Below are 20,386 nucleotides of genomic sequence, written 5' to 3'. Positions count from 1 at the left end.
GCCGACCTTCGGGACCCACGCAGGCCGACCTTCGCGACCCACGCCGGCCGACCTTCAGGACCCTCGCCGGCCAACCTTCGCGACCCACTCCGGCCGACCTTCGCGACCCACGCAGGCCGACCTTCGCGACCCACGCAGGCCGACCTTCGCGACCCACGCCGGCCGACCTTCGGGACCCACGCAGGCCGACCTTCGCGACCCACGCAGGCCGACCTTCGCGACCCACACCGGCCGACCTTCGCGACCCACGCAGGCCGACCTTCGCGACCCACGCAGGCCGACCTTCGCGACCCACGCCGGCCGACCTTCGCGACCCACGCAGGCCGACCTTCGCGACCCACGCCGGCCGACCTTCGGGACCCACGCAGGCCGACCTTCGCGACCCACGCCGGCCGACCTTCGGGACCCACGCAGGCCGACCTTCGCGACCCACGCCGGCCGACCTTCGGGACCCACGCAGGCCGACCTTCGCGACCCACGCCGGCCGACCTTCGGGACCCACGCAGGCCGACCTTCGCGACCCACGCCGGCCGACCTTCAGGACCCTCGCCGGCCAACCTTCGCGACCCACGCCGGCCGACATTCGCGATCCACGCCGGCCGACCTTCGGGACCCACGCCGGCCGACCTTCGCGACCCTCGCCGGCCGACCTTCGCGACCCACGCTGGCCGACCTCGCGACCCGCGCCGGCCGACCTTCGGGACCCACCATTTTCTCTTACCTTGTTTGCTGCTGACAAAATGGAGGAATCGGAATCGCGCCCAAAGCTCGTAACATCGCGTTCAAGGGTGTGACCTGCTCTCTGCCTCCCTTCAGCAGGAAGATTACATTGAAGTTTTAAAAAATCTTCCGCCTTTGCAATTGCGCTAATTTGCGGGCAACAGCCGCAGCAGCGGCTTTTAACAATGCCAGCTGCAAGTGGCCTTCTAAAAGGCCACGACCATATTAAAAAAATGCGGTCGCACTGCACATATGTGCCCGCTCATCGGTGCGCAAGCGCAAACTTGCACAATCAGGAGCGCCGCGACGGACGGCTCCGCGACCCTCCCGACACCCGCCCCGCGACCCATCTGCGGGTTGCGTCCCGACTTTGAAAATGCCTGTTCTAGACTCCTCTACCTTTGGGAAAAGATGTTGACTGTCTACCCTATCTATGCTCCTCATTATTTTATAGACCTCTATAAGCTCACCCCTAAGCCTCCTACGCTCCAGGGAAAAAAGCCCCAGCCTATCCAGCCTCTCCTTATAACTCAGACCATCAAGTCCTGGTAGCACCCTCGTCAATCTCTCCTGCACTCTTTCTAATTTAACAATATCCTTCCTATAATAGTGACCAGAACTGAACACAGTATTCCATGTGTGGTCTTACCAATGTCTTGTACAACTTCAAAAAGACGTCCCAACTCCTGTTTTCAATATTCTGACCAATAAAACCTCGCATGCTGAATGCCTTCTTCTCCACCCTGTCCACCTGCGACTCCACCTTCAAGGAGCTATGAACCTGTACCGCTAGATCCCTTTGTTCTTTAACTCTCCCCAACTCCCTACCATTAACTGAGTAAGACCTGCCCTGATTTGATCGACCAAAATGCATCACCTCACATTTATCCAAATGAATGAAGAGGCATCATTGAAAATACACATGGGGCAATGTGGAGATTTACCGGAATTCACACAACTCACAGAGTCAGATGATTAAATCCAACGGTTCGCAAAGTGAAGGCTCGGGCCAGGAGGCGGATGTGAATAAAATTCACTCCAATCGTTTCTTCAAAGTCAGTCAGTTTCTTCAGAACGGGCGAGGTCTCAATGAGAGGCCGGTCTGTATTTGATTCCTGTAGCTGAGACAAGAGGCAAAAATTTAGCTGCTTGACCTTTTTATCCATCTCACAATCGGACAGAACCGATCTGATTCGACAAATGTTTATAACAGGTTAACACCCCGTCAACATGACGGCACACCTCAGGCAGTGCAGCACTCCCTCAGCACTGCACTGGAGTGTCAGCCTTGACCCTTGTGCTCGAGCCTTGGGGCAGGAGTTGAACCCGGAATTGTGAGATTCAGAGGCAAGAGTGCGACCAACTGAGCGATGGCTGGCACAGCGACGTGAACAACCAGGTCTTGTGCACTACACGCTTCACTGATTTCATGGACAGGTTTTCCTTTTTAATTGTAGATCAACTGTGGTTAACCATATACAGCTGGAGGGCACTGGGTTGTTACCTGACCACATTATTATTGATACGGTGGGGTGGTTGAGTTAGGAGGTGTATCCTTGTAATGTAATGGGCAGCAGGGTAACATGGTGGTTAGCACAATTGCTTCACAGCTTCAGGGTCCCAGGTTCGATTCCCGGCTTGGGTCACTGTCTGTGCGGAGTCTGCACGTTCTCCCCGTGTCTGCGTGGGTTTCCTCCGGGTGCTCCGGTTTCCTCCCACAGTCCAAAGATGTGCAGGTTAGGTGGATTGGCTATGCTAAATTGCCCTTCGTGTCCAAAATTGCCCTTAGTGTTGGGAGGGGTTACTGGGTTATGGAAGTGTGGGCTTGGGTAGGGTGCTCTTTGCAAGACGCGGTGCAGACTCGATGGGCCAAATGGCCTCCTTCTTCACTGTAAATGCTATGGTTTCATTCTATGAATAAATTTAAGCTGAATGAAGGTTCGCTTCAGTTTCATCCTTCACCAAATGGCTACAAGGGATATAACATTTCCAATCTCGCTCAATCTTCATCACTGTTCACAGATTCTGAAGTGCCCGAATGCAGCGAGACATTCAGGTTTGGGCTGAGAAGTGACAAGTAACACTTACTCCATTCAAGTGCCAGTCTCCAACAAGAGAGAATCTAGCATTCTTCCCACGACATTTGAGGGCTAACCCCCCCCCATTAACATTCCAGAGGTTACTACCATTGACCAGAAACCCTACTGGGCCAGCCACATCAATACTGTGGTTACAAGAGTAGATCAGAGGCTGGGAATCCTGCAGTGAGTAACTGACCTGCTGCATTGGCACCCATCCACCACCGACCCACAGTGGCAGCAGTGTGCACCATTGACACCAAAAAACAGAAAATACTGCACAATCTCAGCAGGTCTGACAGCATAGAATCATAGAATTTACAATGCAGAAGGAGGCCATTCGGCCCGTCGAGTCGAAACTTGGCCCTTGGAAAGGGGACCCTACTTAAGCCCACACCTCCACCTTATCCTCGTAATCCAGTAACACCACCTAACCTTTTGGACACTAAGGGGCAATTTAGCGCGGCCAATTTACCTAACTTGCACATGTTTGGCGAGTGGGAGGAAACCAGAGCACCCGGAGGAAACCCTCGCAGACACAGGGAGAACTTGCAGACTCCACACAGACAGAGGCTGGAATTGAACCTGGGCCCCTGGAGCTGTACCCACCATGCCACCCTCATCTACTGCTTTCGCTGTCCAAACTGCCCGTTTCATTCTACTCCAAGTTAAAACATTAGCTTCTCCTTTTCCTCCAGATCTGCACTCTGATGCTGTGTATTTCTGGTTTGTAATTTTGGAGATCACTGAAGCTGAATTCCCAGGGGGCAGCTCCAGCTCTTGCGCTCATTCCACTAATTTCAGGACCATTACTGCGGAGAGAGAACGGAGCTAACATTTCAAGTCCAGATGACGTTAGCTCCCTTCTCTCCCCACAGATGCTGTCAGGCCTGCTGAGATTGTCCAGCATTTTCTGCTTTAGATTCCAGCATCCGCAGTAATTTGCTATGATGTACCATCCACAAGATGCACTGCAGCAACTCACCGGGGCCCCTTCGATAGCACCTTCCGAACCCGTGACCTCTACATTTAGAAAGACAAGAGCACCAGACACATGGGGACACCGCCACCTCCAGGTTCCCCTCAAAGCCAGACACCACCCTGCCTTGGAAATATAACGCCGTTCCTTCACTGTCGCAGGGTCAAAATCTTGGAATTCCCTCCCTAACAGCACAGCGGGTGAACCTGCGCCACATGGACTGCAGCGGTTCAAGGCGGCAGCTCACCACCACCTTCTCAAGGGCAGGTAGCGATGTTGCAATAAATGCTGGGCGCAGCTAGTGACACCCACATCCCACGAAGGATTAAAAAATATACATAAAGCAACACAAATGCGACTTCATTCGTAGCTGCGGATTCGCTGGGGAGTTGTTTACATATCAGCGAAGCAACCGGTAGACTTGTGTGGACCAGTATCAAATTTCATCAATCACGCTGTGACATGCCAAAAAGGATTTGGCTGTCATCCACAAGAGTAGAAATATTACCAAATCTTGCTGGTTCAAAATAGACTCCGAGGAGGAAAACAAACACACACACACAATTAAAACAAGACAATGGACTGAGGTTTGTCCTCATTAGCATGCAGGAGCTTCCCTCTGTTAGATGGAAGCCACCACTCTCTCTAAAAGGCAACATAAATCAAAGGCTCCACAAAACCGCGGTCTACGGTCCCCATTGGAAACGGCATATTAATTTGACGATTTACAAAGTCGTGAGCCTTCCTTCCACAAGGCCCCGAAGATCACGGCAGCGCATTAGGGCAAAGTTCATTTCAGTCTTTCTGACGGGGACGTGAAAGGGAGAGCGCTGCGAAAGGAGGCTGAATTTCCAATACAGCTGCTGGCGACAAGAGCTTTTCTTTACGAGGGCAGGAGAGAGGGTTGAAAAGCACGTCGGCGAGCTGTAAACACATTCCCGAATGGTAGAATTTAATCGGACAGCTACAATGTGTCTCGGTAATCATTCAGAACTGTATGATTATGTTCTGAGTTTGCAATGAGGTGCAAAGGTACTTGAAATACAAATTCAAAAGGCAATATATATGCAAAGTTTATTCAGTAATAAAAATCAGCATAAGCATCTTTGCAAATTATTTATCATCTCCAGAACACGGGGAAATTTAGCCACTGTGCTGGCAACGATGCTCATCAACAAGACCAAGAAAACATAGGGTTGCTGCTTTCACAGCAGGATTTGAGCCAGAAATCTCTGCACCAGAGTTCAGTACAAACCGGCTAGCTGTCATGGTCGCTTTCAAAAAAAATTAAACAGTTCAGAAAAAAATTCCAATTATCTGAAACCTTTTATTACAGTTTCAGTCTAATTGCAATTGATTTTTCTCTCTGTTATTTTGTCAATAAGGCTGCATAAGTCATTCAAAGTGTTACTGCGCATAAGAGCGTGCGCGCGCGTCTGGGAGCTGAATCAACATCTATGGATGTGATCATTAACCCTAGATGCTTCGCTGATCTCGTCTTTCAGATTCTGTATTATTAATTTTGCTTAAGCCACGCTCGTCAGCTCAGAAACCCCTCCCAGCTACCGCAATGAAAATTCAAGCGCTAAACAGAGGTTCCAAAGAGCCAGGCGATGTGTTGGGAATAAAACAGAAAAATGGTTAAAAAAAAATATATGTAGCTTATTTGGATATATATATTTGTTTTTACAGAATTGGATCCGGCTCTAATGAGGTTTAATCCGTCCTGACAGATTTTAAACCCAGGTGTGGAATGGGTCAGCTGAAACGCCTGTCCAGTCCTGCTGGGAGAAGGCAGAGTGTCGGGAGGGGCAGGCCACACTGTGATGCAGTTGACGAGCTATTGCAACCCTTAATGGGCCCATCCGAATAGAATGGGCTGAGATACTCTGTGAAATTCAGGAGACTGAGAGGTGCTCGCAATAATAACGGGAAATCTGGTGGTACAGTGGTTAGCACTGCTGCCTCACAGCTCCAGGGACCCGGGTTCAATTCCAGCCTCGGGCCACTGTCTGTGCGGAGTCTGCACGTTCTCCCAGTGTCTGCGTGGGTTTCCTCCGGGTGCTCCGGTTTCCTCCCACAGTCCAAAGATGTGCAGGTTAGGTGGATTGGCCATGATAAATTGCTCTGTGTCCAAAGAAAGGTTAGCTGGGGTTACTGGGTTACGGGGATAGGGTGGAGTCGTGCGTTTCAGTAGGATGCTTTTCTCGGGGCTGGTGCAGACTCAATGGGCCAAATGGCCTCCAACTGCACTGTCAATTCTGTAAATAGGGAGCAGGGATCGACCAGTCAGCCCATCGGGTCTGTTCTCACACTCAACAGGATCATGGCTGATCCAAATGCAGCCTGACCTCCGCTTTCCTGCCCCACTAGAACCCTCAACTCTCCTCTAGGCCGAAACACTGGCCAGCTCAGCCTTGAATATGTTCAATCAACCAGCCTCCACTGCTCCCGGGAAGGAGAAGGAGAACTCTAAAGATTAATGACCCTTCAGAGATGAAATTCCTCCTCACCTCGATCCGAAATAGGGCACCTCTCATTCTGAAACTGTGCCCCCAGGTCTAAATGCTTCATGAGGGGAAACGTCCTCTCGACTGTTAACAGCATTGTTAATATGCACAGGTTAAGGACATTGTTTAATTAAGTACTTTCAACATATATAAATAGAGGACTGACTGTCTGTTCCTCTCCTACGTCTGTGTTCGCTGCTGTGTAGCCTTGAACAGGGAGCTGGGGTATATCACAGGTCTCCCACAACGACACTGCAGTGCGAGTTTGGTAAGTTTCCTTTCAGATGTGCATCTTTTGTTCCAGTGCCTTTTAAAGGGACTTTCCCCTTCATTTGTTAATTGGTAAGTTTGCCCATTTGTTGAATTGATGTACTCTTTTAAAGAGTATAAATAGGGGACATGCTCCTTTAAGATGCTGTTTACTTGTTCATTAGTTTATTTGTCAACTAGTTTATTTTATAGGTAATTAAGAGAGCGTATAAATAGGGGACAGCTGGTACACCGGGTGTGTGGGAGGAGAGTCGTGAGACTGAACAGATAAATATTCTGGATAAAGAAAAGCTCTTGTGTTTTGGTTTCAACTTCACCAATCGGCCTGGATCCCCCCAACAACAGCATCCACCCAGTCGAGCCCCCTCAGAATGTTCGTCCAATAAAATCACCTCTCGCTCTTCTGAACGCCAGTGAGCAATAGCCTGGCCTGCTCAACGTTTCCCCCATAACATAAACCCCCTCGTCTGAAGACTGGATTGCTTCCAATGCAAATTATTAAGCAAGCAGACCACAACTGCGTGCAGTACCTTAGGTGCAGTCTCATCAATGCCCTGTGCCCTTACTCTTGTACAACAAGAAGTCTTACAACATCAGGTTAAAGTCCACCAGGTTTGTTTTGAATCACTAGCTTTCGGAGCACTGCTCCTTCCTCAGGTGAACCTTGACCAAGTCGGAAAAGCAGCAACGCCGGGTTTAACAGCCCCCTTCCTCCTCAGGATCACCCTCTGATAGAGCTTCAACGGATGTAAGAGGGTCAACCCCCTTACGAGGATGCCCGCGACATCCCGGAAGAGAATCAAGACCGCACAGCGCCGCCTTGCTGCCACTGAGTTCCATAGGACAACCGCTGGGTTTAATGAAGGCATCAGGCAAGACCTCCACGGATATTTTGGGGCCATAACTTCCTTGGAAACAGTGTGGCAATGACAGCAGTAACCGTCAGAAACAGGAGCTAGCGGTTTTATTCTGGAGCAACAGCATTTGATGACTGGTCCTTTGAGAATTCGCAGCACTCTCCAAAAGCAGAACAGATGCAAATTTTGAAAAAAAAATAATCCCCACCTGCTCAGAAGAAACAGAAAATATATTCAAGATCCCTTTCCTTTCGCCGTCTCTCCACCTGTGCAACAGAATTATAGACTCCACTCTTAATTCGGTTCTAACAAATAGCGACTACAGGATACATTTAAAATAGGGGCTGCTTTGCCTTTCCATAGTTCGAGTGGCACCAGAAATCTTTTACAGCCAGGAGTGAAAAGAAATCCCATTAGTTCAAAAGCCCCCTCTTTTGCCATCAACCGCAGGACGCTGTGATTTGAAGCTACCTTCCATTATATCACCGGATTATCCAGCAGTGACCAGCACTTTGTGTGAGGAGAGGTGATTGACAATGCATTTTCTTCGACAAGAACAGAAAAACGCTGGAAATGTTCCGCTGGCTAGGCAGCATCTGTAGAGAGGGGGGCGTGCACGAGAGAGAGAGCGGGGCGGGGGCAGGCACGTGCGCGCCAGAGGGGCCGCGTGTGAGAGGGAGGGGGAGAGCGAGCGAACGACACACACGGCGAGGAATAGGAGGGAATCCCACTATTGGACGCCCTATTTTGAGCGGGTGGCCCGAAACGAAGTCCCGTGGTGGGCCACATCATCCCCTCCAAAGAACAAAGAAATGTACAGCACAGGAACAGGCCCTTCGGCCCTCCAAGCCCGTGCCGTCCATGCCGCACCACAAAGCAACTCCCCCCCCCCCCCCCCCCCCCCCCACCACCCCCTGTCAAGACTCTCTCTCCGCACCACAAAGCAATCCCCGCCCCCCCAAGACTACCTAACTTTCTGAGAGGTCTCCTTATTAAGGCAGTTCTGGAAGGTGGCGGTCTCCTTACTGACGGGGTTCTCCTGTTTTGGGGGTGGGGGTGGCCTGCTAGAGGAGGGGTGGGCAGGTAGTGCATTATGGGGGGGGGGGGCTAAGAGGGCGGCCCTTGGCGGACTTTGGGGGAAACTCCCTTGAGATCCACCCTGGGCCCACCGCAAGATCCATCACGTTTGGTGAGACCTGCGGTTATTTCCCGCCCATGTGATTCCCGGCCCAGGGTCTCGGAGGACCGGAGTTTAGAGTGCCGGGCCCACTAAATGGATTCATTTACATCCTGCCAGCTCCGATCCTGATTTTGTGATTCTCTGCAACATGGGGACCTCGCTCCACAGGGCGGCGAATCCAGGCCAGTGCTAACACTATGTCTGGATGGCCTCGTGTCAGAGCAGAAGCTGCCGAGGTGCTGTCTCTTTCCAGCAGTTTCTGTTTTTATTCCAGATTTCCGGCATGCCTGCAGCGTTTTGCCAAAGCATTCTCTTTGCTGAAGCGTGGACACACTTTAACGGCGCAGCGTCGCTGTGCCAATCCGGGGCGGTACAGTCACGGTGGTCAGTCGCTGTCTGCTCCGACACAGTCAGCAGTTAATAAAACATCAAAAAGGTCGATTCCGCATCAGTCAAAACAGGACGAGAGAGATTTAAGAAGCGAGAGGAACGAAGAAATGGAATACAAAAAGTTTCAAAGGGACTAAGAAAAATCAAATCTCATGAAAAATGTCAATACACAAAATAGTAAGAATTTTTTTATTTTTTTTTATAATCGCAAAGTACGCCTGTACTGGTCATTGCAAACTGTGCAGGAAACACTCACCATGCCCTGACCGCAGTGTGTATACTGCTAACCTTCACCTTACTGACAGTGTGAACTGCCCAGTACACTGTACACCCCCTCCCCCTAGAACACTGTACACCCCATTCCACCCCGCCCCCCCCTCACCAGTGCACGACAGCCCCCTCCCCCAATACACACACTGTCCACCCCTCCCCAGGATACTGTATACCCGTTCCCCCCTGCTCCTCACCAGTACACTGTAAACACCCCAGTACAGTGTACACCCTCCCCAGTACAGTGTACACCCTCCCCAGTACAGTGTACACCCTCCCCAGTACAGTGTACACCCCCCCAGTACAGTGTACACCATCCCCAGTATAGTGTGCACCCCCCAGTACAGTGTACACCCTCCCCAGTACAGTGTACACCCTCTCCAGTACAGTGTGCACCCTCCCCAGTACAGTGTGCACCCCCCCAGTACAGTGTACACCATCCCCAGTACAGTGTGCACCCCCCAGTACAGTGTACACCCTCCCCAGTACAGTGTACATCCTCCCCAGTACAGTGTACATCCTCCCCAGTACAGTGTACATCCTCCCCAGTACAGTGTACACCCTCCCCAGTACAGTGTACACCCTCCCCAGTACAGTGTACACCCCCCCAGTACAGTGTGCACCCCCCCAGTACAGTGTGCACCCTCCCCAGTACAGTGTACACCCTCCCCAGTACACTGTCCACCTCTTCCCCAGCATCCTGTACAACCCCCCAGTACACTGTACACCCTTGCCTCGCAATAAGCCCCTCCCGCACACTGACCGCACCCTCCCCCGCCAGCTCTTTTTCAGCATTCAACCAATTGTGCGGTTTACAGAAATTCACAGATAACGAACAAATTACGGGTACACAGACTAGGTAGCAGAATTATTCAGATTATAAAATGTTTGGAACTGGTGCTTACTTGCAAAGGATGAAGTGGATAATTAAGCCACACATCGCGCAGATCCTGTGTGAGAGAGACAGACGAGGTTTGTTTAATATTCTGGGGATGTAATACCAAAAAGGTTACATTACTAAATAAAAACCGCCACGCAGAGAGTTACACCACCATTTTTAACGTCGACACACCATTGAAAATTCAATAGTGCTGGAATAAAAAGCGACATGGAATGGGAAATAGAACCTGAACCAATTAACCTCCAGTGCATTTATTATCAGAGCACTCAATATGCCAGTTAAAAATTAATGTAATTGAGAAAGCATCCCAACTGTGGCTCCGTGAGAAACAACTGCAACTTGCTCAACAACTTAACCAAGTTGAGAGATTCCTAGAATCCCGAAGAATCATAGAACAGAACAGCACAGCACAGGAGGCAGGCCATTCGGCCCATTGAACCTGTGCCTGCCCTTCCAAAGAGCAACCCAGTTGGTCCCCCTCCCCCACCCCACTCTTCCCACATATCCCTGCCAATTCCTTTTTGAAGTCTACACATCAAATCTTAATCCACCACTTTATCACGCGGCACATTCCAAATCTTTATCACTCGTCGTATAGAACAGTTTTTACTCAATTCGGCTCTGGTTCTTTTGTCAATCACCTTGAATCTGTGCCCTCCGATTAGTGAACTTACAGCGTCTGGAAAAACCTTGGACCAAATTCTCTGTTCCTGAGGCTAAGTGCGGAGGATCTGGGAAATGGGATCTGGGATCATGTGGAAAAAGATCGGCGGCGCCCCCTCACCGTTCCAGCGACCAGTGAGGGGCTAGCAGGCGGGACCGTGCCGCATGACGACCTGCAGCGTTCGCGCCAGAAAACACGGCACTGCCCGTGCACGGAACAGGCCTGCCAGATAGTACCCCCCTGGCCACCCCCCTTCCCAGCCCTCGCGGAAGCCTCCCCCCCCCGCCAGCAGCACGGCACCCACACGACTGTGGTGGCGCTGGACACAGTCCGGCCACCATGCCGGGTCCCCCGCACGGCTGAGACCAAAGGTGAACCGCGCCGTCGGGAACTTGGCTCAACGGGGGCGGAGCATCGGGGAAGGGCCCTCAGGTGACCCACTGAGCCCGTCCCGAAGGCGTGCCACAATGACGCCGTTTCGGAGGGGCGGAGCATGCCAAACTTGCGTCAAACAGGCACCGCCCCCGATTTTGGCGTCAAAAGGGATTCTCCGCCCGATCGCCGATTATGAAATCGGTGCTGGGAGAATCCCACTCCCGGTCTTTATTTATTTATTTAAACAGCTCTCTCAAATGTCTTCTTAAGTCTTCTCTGCTCTAAGGACAACCCCCGCTTCTCTCCTTGGCCAATCTCTCTGCCGCCCACTCCTAAGTAACTAACAGCACAGAAACCGCTGGGATCTACTGCCGTTTATATTCCACATGAGCATCCTCTCAGGCGACTTTACCTCACCCCGTCAATGTGTCCTTCTATTCCTTTCCCCCTCATGGATCAATCCAGATGTATCTACGCCTCACCTACTCTCCGTGTTAGTGGAATCCGCATTCTTCGGGTCAAGGAGTTCCTCCTGAATTCCTGATTGAATTTATTGGTGACCATCTTATAAACAGAGGCCCTGTTTTTGAACTTGCAGGACACAAGTGGGCACATCTGCTCTACGTCTGTCCTATCAAACCCTTTCAAGGGTTTGGGGAGCTCCAAAGGCTCACATTCCTGCCTTCTCTTTTCTCGAGAAGGGAGCTCCAGGTTTGAAAGCCTTTCCTGCTGGTTGCACCCTCCTTATATGAAGTGAGGCATGGATTAAGTGTGATGTACTTTATTGTGACCTGTGCGGGTCCCTTTAAGAAATGGATGTTTATCAAATAGCTGCAGTGATGTCATTGTGTGGGTGGAGCTGGAATGTGATTCTGTCTTTTACATTCGTTTTGAGCTGGAAGCTGCTTTGTGACTTGGTTCTGTTTTCAGTTGGGGAGCTGCATTCAAGCAAGAAGGTGCATTTTGATTTCTCTCTCTGATGCTAAAGAATGTCTCCAGACCACTTGGTAACTTCAAAGTAATACCTGTTTTCTATAAGGAATTCAAACCTACTGTTTTGTTTGGCTTATGAATGTTGTTAGGAAAGTTACTAAGGGTTACCTATAGAGTATTGTATCTGTGGGGATTATCAGTGTTGGTAGTTGATAAGATGTTTATAAAATGTTAACTGAATTCATAGAATAAACATTGTTTTGTTTTAAAAGTACTTTAGATCTCTGTTGCATCACACCTGTAGAGTGGGCCCTTGTGCTCCCCATAACCAAAATCTATTAAAAGTTGTGGATCAGGTGATCTCCATGATATACTTTGGTGTTCTCTAAACCCTGGCCCATAATAATTGCTCTTGCAACACGTTCTTGCTGTAGATTTCTGGCACGGCATGAAGACATACTCGACCTTGGGCGTTTTAGTTTCGCCGAGCATGGTGAGGCTAGCCAGCTGGCGAGGGGGCACTCCCCCTCTGCCTTCTAAGAGGGAAACAGACCGGTTCCCATTGTACAGGAGTTGGCTTTAAAGGTAACCACATGGTCCAGGAGTTTTGACCGCCTGCGGATCTCGGAAGGAAATTTTCCAGAGTGTTTTTCTCCTGACCAGCCCTGGGATTTTGCCCCTCCCAGGGAATAACATGGAGCACTGTGTGTAGTTAGGTTTCTTTACCTAAGACGGGATCTATTTGTCACAGCGGGAGCGCAACAAAGGTTCACCAGACTGACTACTGGGACTGTGAGGACGCACGGTGGCACAGTGGTTAGCACTGCTGCCTCACAGCGGCAGGGACCCGGCCTTGGGTGACTGTGGGGAGTTTTCACTTTCCCCCCGTGGGTTTCCTCCGGGTGCTCCGGGTTTCCTCCCACAGGTCAAAGATGTGCAGGTTAGGTGAATTGGCCGTGCTAAACTGCCCCTTATCGTCCAAAGGTTAGGTGGAGTTACAGGGTTCGGTTGGGGGCATGGGCCTAGGTAGGGTGCTCTTTCCAAGAGTCGGTGCAGACTCGATGGGCCAAATGGCCTCCTTCTGCACTGTAGGGATTCAATAATTCTACGAGAGGTTGAGAAGACTGGGTTGTATTCTCTGGACATTTGAAGAATGAGAGGCGATTTCATGAAAACGTACACATTTCTTACTGGGCTTGACCAGGTTGATGCAGGAAGGATGTTTCCCCTGGCTGGGGAATCTAGAACGGGGGGGGGGGGGGGGGGGGGGGGGCCAGACTCAGAATAAGCGGGACGCCATTGAAGGTGGAGTTGAGGAGGAATTTCTTTGCACGGAGGGTTGTTTAGTGTATGGAATTCTGCTCCCCAGAGGGCAGAGGGGCCTGTGTCACTGAGTCTATTCAAGACTGAGTTGTATGGGTTCTTGATCGACACAAGGAAAATCGAGGATAACGGGGAGGTGGGGGTGGGCAGGAAGGTGCAAGTGAAGCCAGAGTCAGACCAGCCATGATCCTATTCAATGGCGGAGCAGGTTCAAAGGGCTGAATGGCCTATTCCTGCTCCCATGACCTCCTCCTGCCAGTCACGTCCATCTGTGAAGACAATTATCTGGAGCCAGACTTCACCAGGGAACTCAGCCAGTGAATATTTTGCACCATGGAGGGACCACAATTTGATGCTTTGTTGAGCAAAAGAACCAAGGTAAATTTTGGAAAAATAACTTTTACCATAATTAGGAGATTTTGAAGGGATTCAACGTGATAGATATGGGGTAACTGTTTTGAGTGACAGAAACATTGGTAAGAGGATCTCGATTTAATTGGGAGAACAACCAGTTGCAACATTTGGTGTGTGTGTGTGTGGGGGAGGGGGGTGGGGCGGGGTCTCATTCAATTGCTCCATAGTATTTTCATCTATTAAAAGGTATGGGTCAGTTGTAAAGTTACACAGTAAGAACCCTTGACTAATTAACTGAATTGAAGATGACAAACTCAACCAATCACACAGGGTCATAGCAACTCACCAAGGCTCCTTCAACAGCATCTTTCAAACCCACAACCACTATCATCTAGAAGGACAAGGGCAGCAGATACCTGGGAACCCCCCCCACAAGGGCAGCAGATACCTGGGAACGCCCCCCCCCCCCCCCCCCCCCCCCCGCCCCCCAGCCACCTGGAGGTTCCCCTCCAAGTCACTCACCATCCTGACTTGGAAATATATCGGCTGTGCCTTCGCTGTCGCTGGGTCGTAATCCTGGAACTCCCTCCCTAACAGCACTGTGGGTGTGCCTACGCCACAGGGACTGCAGCAGTTCAAGAAGGCAGCTCACCACCACCTTGACAAGGGCAATTAGGGATGGGCAATCAATGCTGGCCTTGCTATTGGAATCCTCCCTACCCCAGATCCCATGAATGAACGAATAAAGAAAAGGACAGGGTTAAACAGACTGAACACAGCATTTCTGAAATCAGTGCTTTCCATAGAACACCGCTGCACATTAACGCATTGGTCGCTCTTTAACCTCATCCTCATATTGCCAGCCACGTGAAGGGGATTAAAGGGAAGACCCATTGCAGGAGCACAGTCAGGGGGTTAATCACCAAGTAAAAGACTGTGCTGCTTTAAAACACAACTTGCGTGTTGGTTTAGACAACTGTTAAATGCAAAGATATAAAACAAGGAACACCCCCAAAACAAATTCACTATGAACAGCAATAATCTACCCAGAAAATAATAAAAATTTTCTTGGAGAAGAAAAAGCGCCCCCCCCCCCCAAAAAAAAAACATTTTGTACCAATTAAAATCGTATGCAAAAGACTGGATTCTAGGAAATCAGAATGCAAAAGATAAAGTGATCATTGTGAGAATAAGGATATCGCATATGTTACCAAGCCATTGAACAGGAGTCGACCAAACAAGTGCTTGCCTTCTTCGAGGCCACCCTCCAGGTAGACGGCACCTGCAACGTAAATACACATTTCAAAAAGATGGAAAAGAACACCCAAAGATGGCGAATCCCAAAGGGTAGACACTCCCATGTGCTCCCAAACTTGACTAAACCCGACCAAAAACTGTTATAAGACCATAAATAATTAATGCATTCAAACAGGCAGCAGCATCAATCAATCTTTTCCTTTGAGAAATGCAATATTTAATTTATTCACATTTTAAAAAAATATAAATTTAGAATACCCAATTCATTTTTACCAATTAAGGAGCAATTTAGCGTGGCCAATCCACCTAGCCTGCACATCTTTGGGGTGTGGGGGAGGGGGGGGGCGAAACCCACACAAACACGGGGAGAATATGCAAACTCCACACGGACAGTGACCCAGAGGCGGGATCGAACTTGGGACCTCAGCGCCGTGAGGCAGCAGTGCTAACCCACTGCGCCACCGTGCTGCCCCTATTCATTCACATTTTGAAGGATCGGGCACCAATAAGCTACACAAGGATCGGCACGAGGGTGTACCTTGTCCACACTCTTTTTGTTTGCTTGCAAATACTGTCCCCTGAAATGTCGCTGAGTCTGCATTTACCAGCTCCGCGCTGTCGGGTAACTAAGTACTGAAGCAGGTCTTAAGTTATTTTTAAACTCAAAATGGTGGAGGAAAAAACGAGCGAGGGGGGGGGGGTCAGAAACCAGCTCCTGCAAAAGTAATCAACTTACGATCAATTAGCAGGTGCTTAACCACGAGGGGTTCGAGCAGAAAACCAATTTCAATTCCCCAGCTCGTGGCAGGCCTACCCAGCAAGCCTTATGACTTTGACAGGATTTCAACCTTATACATCAAATTATTCAACGTGTAACGTTGGAGAGCCACAATAATGTTTGCAGCTATGAAAATAATACGCTGAATTTTGCAGAAAAGTAGAACGTGCCAGTGGTACTTATTGCGTGTTTTAACTATGCGCAGTTTTGTTCAGCTTTTAACTTTTAACACAAAGATTCCAGACCAGAAAACAAGCCTAAATAACCAATTCACACACAGGAAATGCCATCGTCAGCGGTGGTAACGGGCACCAGGGACGATCACTATGGATACGGAAGACAACTTACCTCATCATTCCTCACACTCTCTTTAATGTGATGATTACATCAGCTCACCTAGGGATGTCACTAACCCCTGAAGTCTTTGGAGAGTCCGGATAGAAAAACTGACAGAAAAAAAAATCTCCTGGGATCTTTCAGACGAATGGACAACTTATCCCCAAGTTTGTCTTTTGCGGAACGCGAGTCTCTAGCCGATTTCTTTCACACAGCTGTTTTGGTCATCAGCAGTCAAGACCACCACCGATCATTTTGGTAACTAAAACAGCAATGCCATTCTTATTTTCGCCAGGGAAAATTACTCCCTCCAGCTTGCCCTTCCCTGAATGCACTGGGCTACATTCTACAGGAGGGGCGGGGTGGATGTGGGACGCAGAAGGAAAGGGGAGGGGTGATATCTTGGTCCAGCAGAGGTGGGGGGGATGCAAAGAGATATCCCCAATGTGCAGGGGGCACCGTCCGAACGAAGCATCCCCTTCCTTGCTGCCCGTTTCCAGGTAGGCCAGAAAAACAGCCTGCCCATTCCCGCCCACTGCCCATGCCAACTGTATTACGCTGTAGACGGCATATAATCCAGGTTGACAGGCTTTTTAAAAAGCTCAACACACCTGTAGTTATTATTTATTCACAGAGATGAGGAGGAATTTCTTCAGCCAATGGGTGGTGAATCTGTGGAACTCTTGCCGCAGAAGGCTGTGGAGGCCAAATCACTGTAACTTTAAGACAGAGATAGGTTCTTGATTAATAAGGGGATCAGGGGTTATGGGCAGAAGACAGGAGAATGGGGATGAGAAACATATCAGTCATGATTGAATGGCGGAGCAGATTCGATGGGCCGAGTGGCCTAATTCTGCTCCTATGTCTTATGGTCGGTACCCGCCCATCTGGCATATTGCGGGTTGAGCAGCAAATTGGTGGGAGGACATAAAATCCAGCCCGCTGCCCTTCTGCTGGGGCACAGCTATTCAACCTCAAACTCTTGCAAACGATTCCAAGGTTCCTACCTCAATGACTACATTTTAAGATGACAAAACAGAACAAAGTGCACCCGGAAACGCATCGGAAGTGTTGAGAAATTCCTACCACCAGTTCGAGATTCCCTTCTCTACATTGTTTACTGCTACATATATCCTCAAGATACATCAAAGTGAAACCCAACAATCGAGACAGCGGAGTAGGGTGACATTTCACTCCCAGGCTCGTGCACAGATTTTAATGCTTGCAAATGAAGGCGATCTTTCTGGTTGCATTCACAAAGGATAAAAGGACACATCATGCAAATGGGTCAGAGGTTACCCCTTTGACCTCCTCGTCTCGAGACAGCAGGAGACAGGGGAGGTCCTGAGGTCCGATGTCGGTGCAGAGCGGCTCCAATCAACTGCACAGTCATCACAGTCTTGCATTTCACAATGAAGGTTAACACAGTTCACCAAACAGGGCGGCACCGGGTTTAATCCAATGATTTCACCGGTTCACCAAAGGGTGCCACTAATCAAATCTCCCTGAAGTGGTTCTGACACTCGAGGAGAACAAAATTGTTGGGAGCAGCCTCCTTGGCTACCTTAACTGATGAATTATTAATCCCAAAGTTCACCCCTACGCAGCACATACCTCACAGGCTGTGATTGTCAAACCGTGTTGTGCAACGATTCTTCGCAGTGAAGACAGTCATTAACTACAATACAAATGTTGTTCTTGCTCACTTTACAAAAAAAGGTGGCAAACCAATTTTAGTCGTTCCCCCCCACCCCCCAACTTCTGTCCCGAGGACATTGAGTTGGCATAGAGCTCCATGCACAAATTTCCTTTTGGCTCCCCCCTCGAATTGGTCATTATTAATGTATAATGAGAGCGGATGTTAGCAAGCTATGTGACCATGGCTGGCATGTAATTAGATGGATACAGTATAATTTTCATTGATTGCAACTTCCTTGAATCTTTAATTACACTACATAATCAATCTAGCTACCTGTGTATGATATTTCTTACTTGGGGCACATGTTTTGTCATTCCAAGGACCTGCAGCCAGTTATTTTCAATGTTGTTACCATCTCCATAGAGACTAGAACTTCTTAAAAGAAAAAATCTGAACTTCCAGTTAACAGCTGAAAGAACAACACATCACGGTTTCACATTTTAAAACTTCTACTGAAACAAATTAATAAAATTGCAAATGGCTAAACACTATTTTCTTTTGCAGGAAACTTGTACTTTAAATTATAGAAATAAATGCTTCCTTTTTACTGAATCACAGATCGCACTCCCCACGGAGTTACAGACCTTACAGCAAACCATTCACAGTTACTCCCAAGTTTCAATGGGTTGCTTTCTTTTTACTTTCCCATCTGGGTAAATTCTCATCCGAGAGCACTCTCTCACTGTCCTACATGTTGAATGTCCTCCTCGAGCTTCAAGCTAGGAAAGTCGTCCAGTATTTATTACCTTCTCAGGAACTCGGTCTTCAAACCTGAACCTGAGCTCCCACTTACTCTGTGTGGTGAATGATAGTCAGCATGTTCACTTCCTCGGGTACAGGCCTGGCTGCTTCCATATTTGCTCTCTACTGCTCAGTTGGCTAAAGACCACACACGGCACCCCAACTGCTCACAGTCTGTGTTTATAGGGAAGCACGTAACCTAATCACAAAATGGCTTCCTCAATCTTTTTCCTCCCGTTGCAATGGGAAACAAACTAGCATTATATCCAAGTAGAAATGTTCATTCGTTATCTCTGATCTGAAGTTTCTTTCATCGTTGAAGCAAGGTTAGGAGAGTTTTCAGTACAACTGTTTACAAAAAGAAAATCTACATCACTCCTCAGGAACTTCGAGAGACTCTGAATCTTTACATTGTATAAAATATGCTGCCACTGTCTGAAAATGTACCAGAAATGCACCCTGCTCCCATGTCCACATGTCTGTCCTTGGCCTGCTGCAATGTTCCAGTGAAGCTCAACGCAAACTGGAGGAACAACATCTTATCTTCCAGTTAGCCATGCTACAGCCTTCCGGTCTCAACATCGAATTCAACAACTTCAGATGATTAGCTCTACCCCACCTAGACCAATTTGTTTTCATCCCATTTCATAGATTATCATAGATTATCATAGAATTTACAGTGCAGAAGGAGGCCATTCGGCCCATCGAGTTTGCACCGGCTCTTGGAAAGAGCACGCTACCCAAGGTCAATACCTCCACCCTATCCCCATAACCCCACCCAACACTAAGGGCAATTTTGGACACTAAGGGCAATTTATCATGGCCAATCCACCTAACCTGCACATCTTTGGACTGTGGGAGGAAACCGGAGCACCCGGAGGAAACCCACGCACACACGGGGAGGATGTGCAGACTCCGCACAGACAGTGACCCAAGTCGGAATCGAACCTGGGACCCTGGAGCTGTGAAGCAATTGTGCTATCCACAAGGCTACCGTGCTGCCCCTTTCATTTCACCTTGTCTCTTACGATTTCTTTCTTTCTTGTATTTCTTCATATATCCCCCAATCTTATCCACATTTCCTTACCCCTTCTCCCCTTTGCTTCCCCTTTCCTCTCCCCCACATCTCCATCTGTCACAGTTTAGCCTCTGATGTTAGATTCTCTGCTGTTTGGCCTCTCACACCTTTTGTTCTCTCTGGGGACTGACATTCGCACTCTTTCTCCTCGGTTTCTGTGGCTATTAGCGCCCCGTTTCCCTGGGTTTCAGTGGCTATGACTCATCTTTCATTCTCACTCCACAGTATAAATATTCCCCACATTGTCTGGCTGTTAGTTTTGACAAAGAGTCATTGGACTTGAAACGTTAGCTACCAAAAGGATGTGGATGCTTTGGAGAAGGTTCACCAGGATGTTGCCTGGTATGGAGGGCGCTAGCTATGAAGAGAGGTTGAGTAGATTAGGATTATTTTCATTAGAAAGACGGAGGTTGAGGGGGGACCTCATTGAGGTCTACAAAATCATGAGAGGTATAGACAGGGTGGATAGCAGGAAGCTTTTTCCCCAGAGTGGGGGACTCAATTACTAGGGGTCACGAGTTCAAGGTGAGAGGGGAAAAGTTTAAGGGAGATATTCGTGGAAAGTTCTTTACGCAGCGGGTGGTGGGTGCCTGGAACGCATTGCCGGCGGAGCTGGTAGAGGCAGGCATGATAGCGTCATTTAAGAGGTATCTAGACAGATACATGAATGGGCGGGGAACAGAGGGATACAGA

The 20,386-nt window shown here is 49.1% G+C and overlaps 1 protein-coding gene across 3 annotated transcripts in view; it reads right to left on the bottom strand.

Annotated features, from left to right (window-relative positions):
• The window catches only part of drosha (drosha ribonuclease III), a 190,389-nt gene that overhangs the window by 67,591 nt on the left and 102,412 nt on the right, over nucleotides 1–20,386 (bottom strand). For all 3 annotated transcript variants that reach the window (XR_011947910.1, XM_072510131.1, XM_072510132.1), the window contains exons 23-25: nucleotides 15,016–15,086; nucleotides 10,160–10,204; nucleotides 1,684–1,841 (exon numbers count right to left, since the gene is read on the bottom strand). Coding sequence is in view for 2 of the 3 variants with exons in the window: in XM_072510131.1 (XP_072366232.1) it covers nucleotides 1,684–1,841; nucleotides 10,160–10,204; nucleotides 15,016–15,086 (274 nt within the window). In the remaining variant the exon portion in view is untranslated. The remainder of the gene's footprint in view (nucleotides 1–1,683; nucleotides 1,842–10,159; nucleotides 10,205–15,015; nucleotides 15,087–20,386) is intronic.

This window comes from Scyliorhinus torazame, chromosome 6, assembly GCF_047496885.1.
Source record: "Scyliorhinus torazame isolate Kashiwa2021f chromosome 6, sScyTor2.1, whole genome shotgun sequence".
Classification (NCBI taxonomy): Eukaryota; Metazoa; Chordata; class Chondrichthyes; order Carcharhiniformes; family Scyliorhinidae; genus Scyliorhinus; species Scyliorhinus torazame.
The sequence above is the reverse complement of the archived record's forward strand: the minus strand, read 5'-3'. Positions and strand labels throughout refer to the sequence as shown.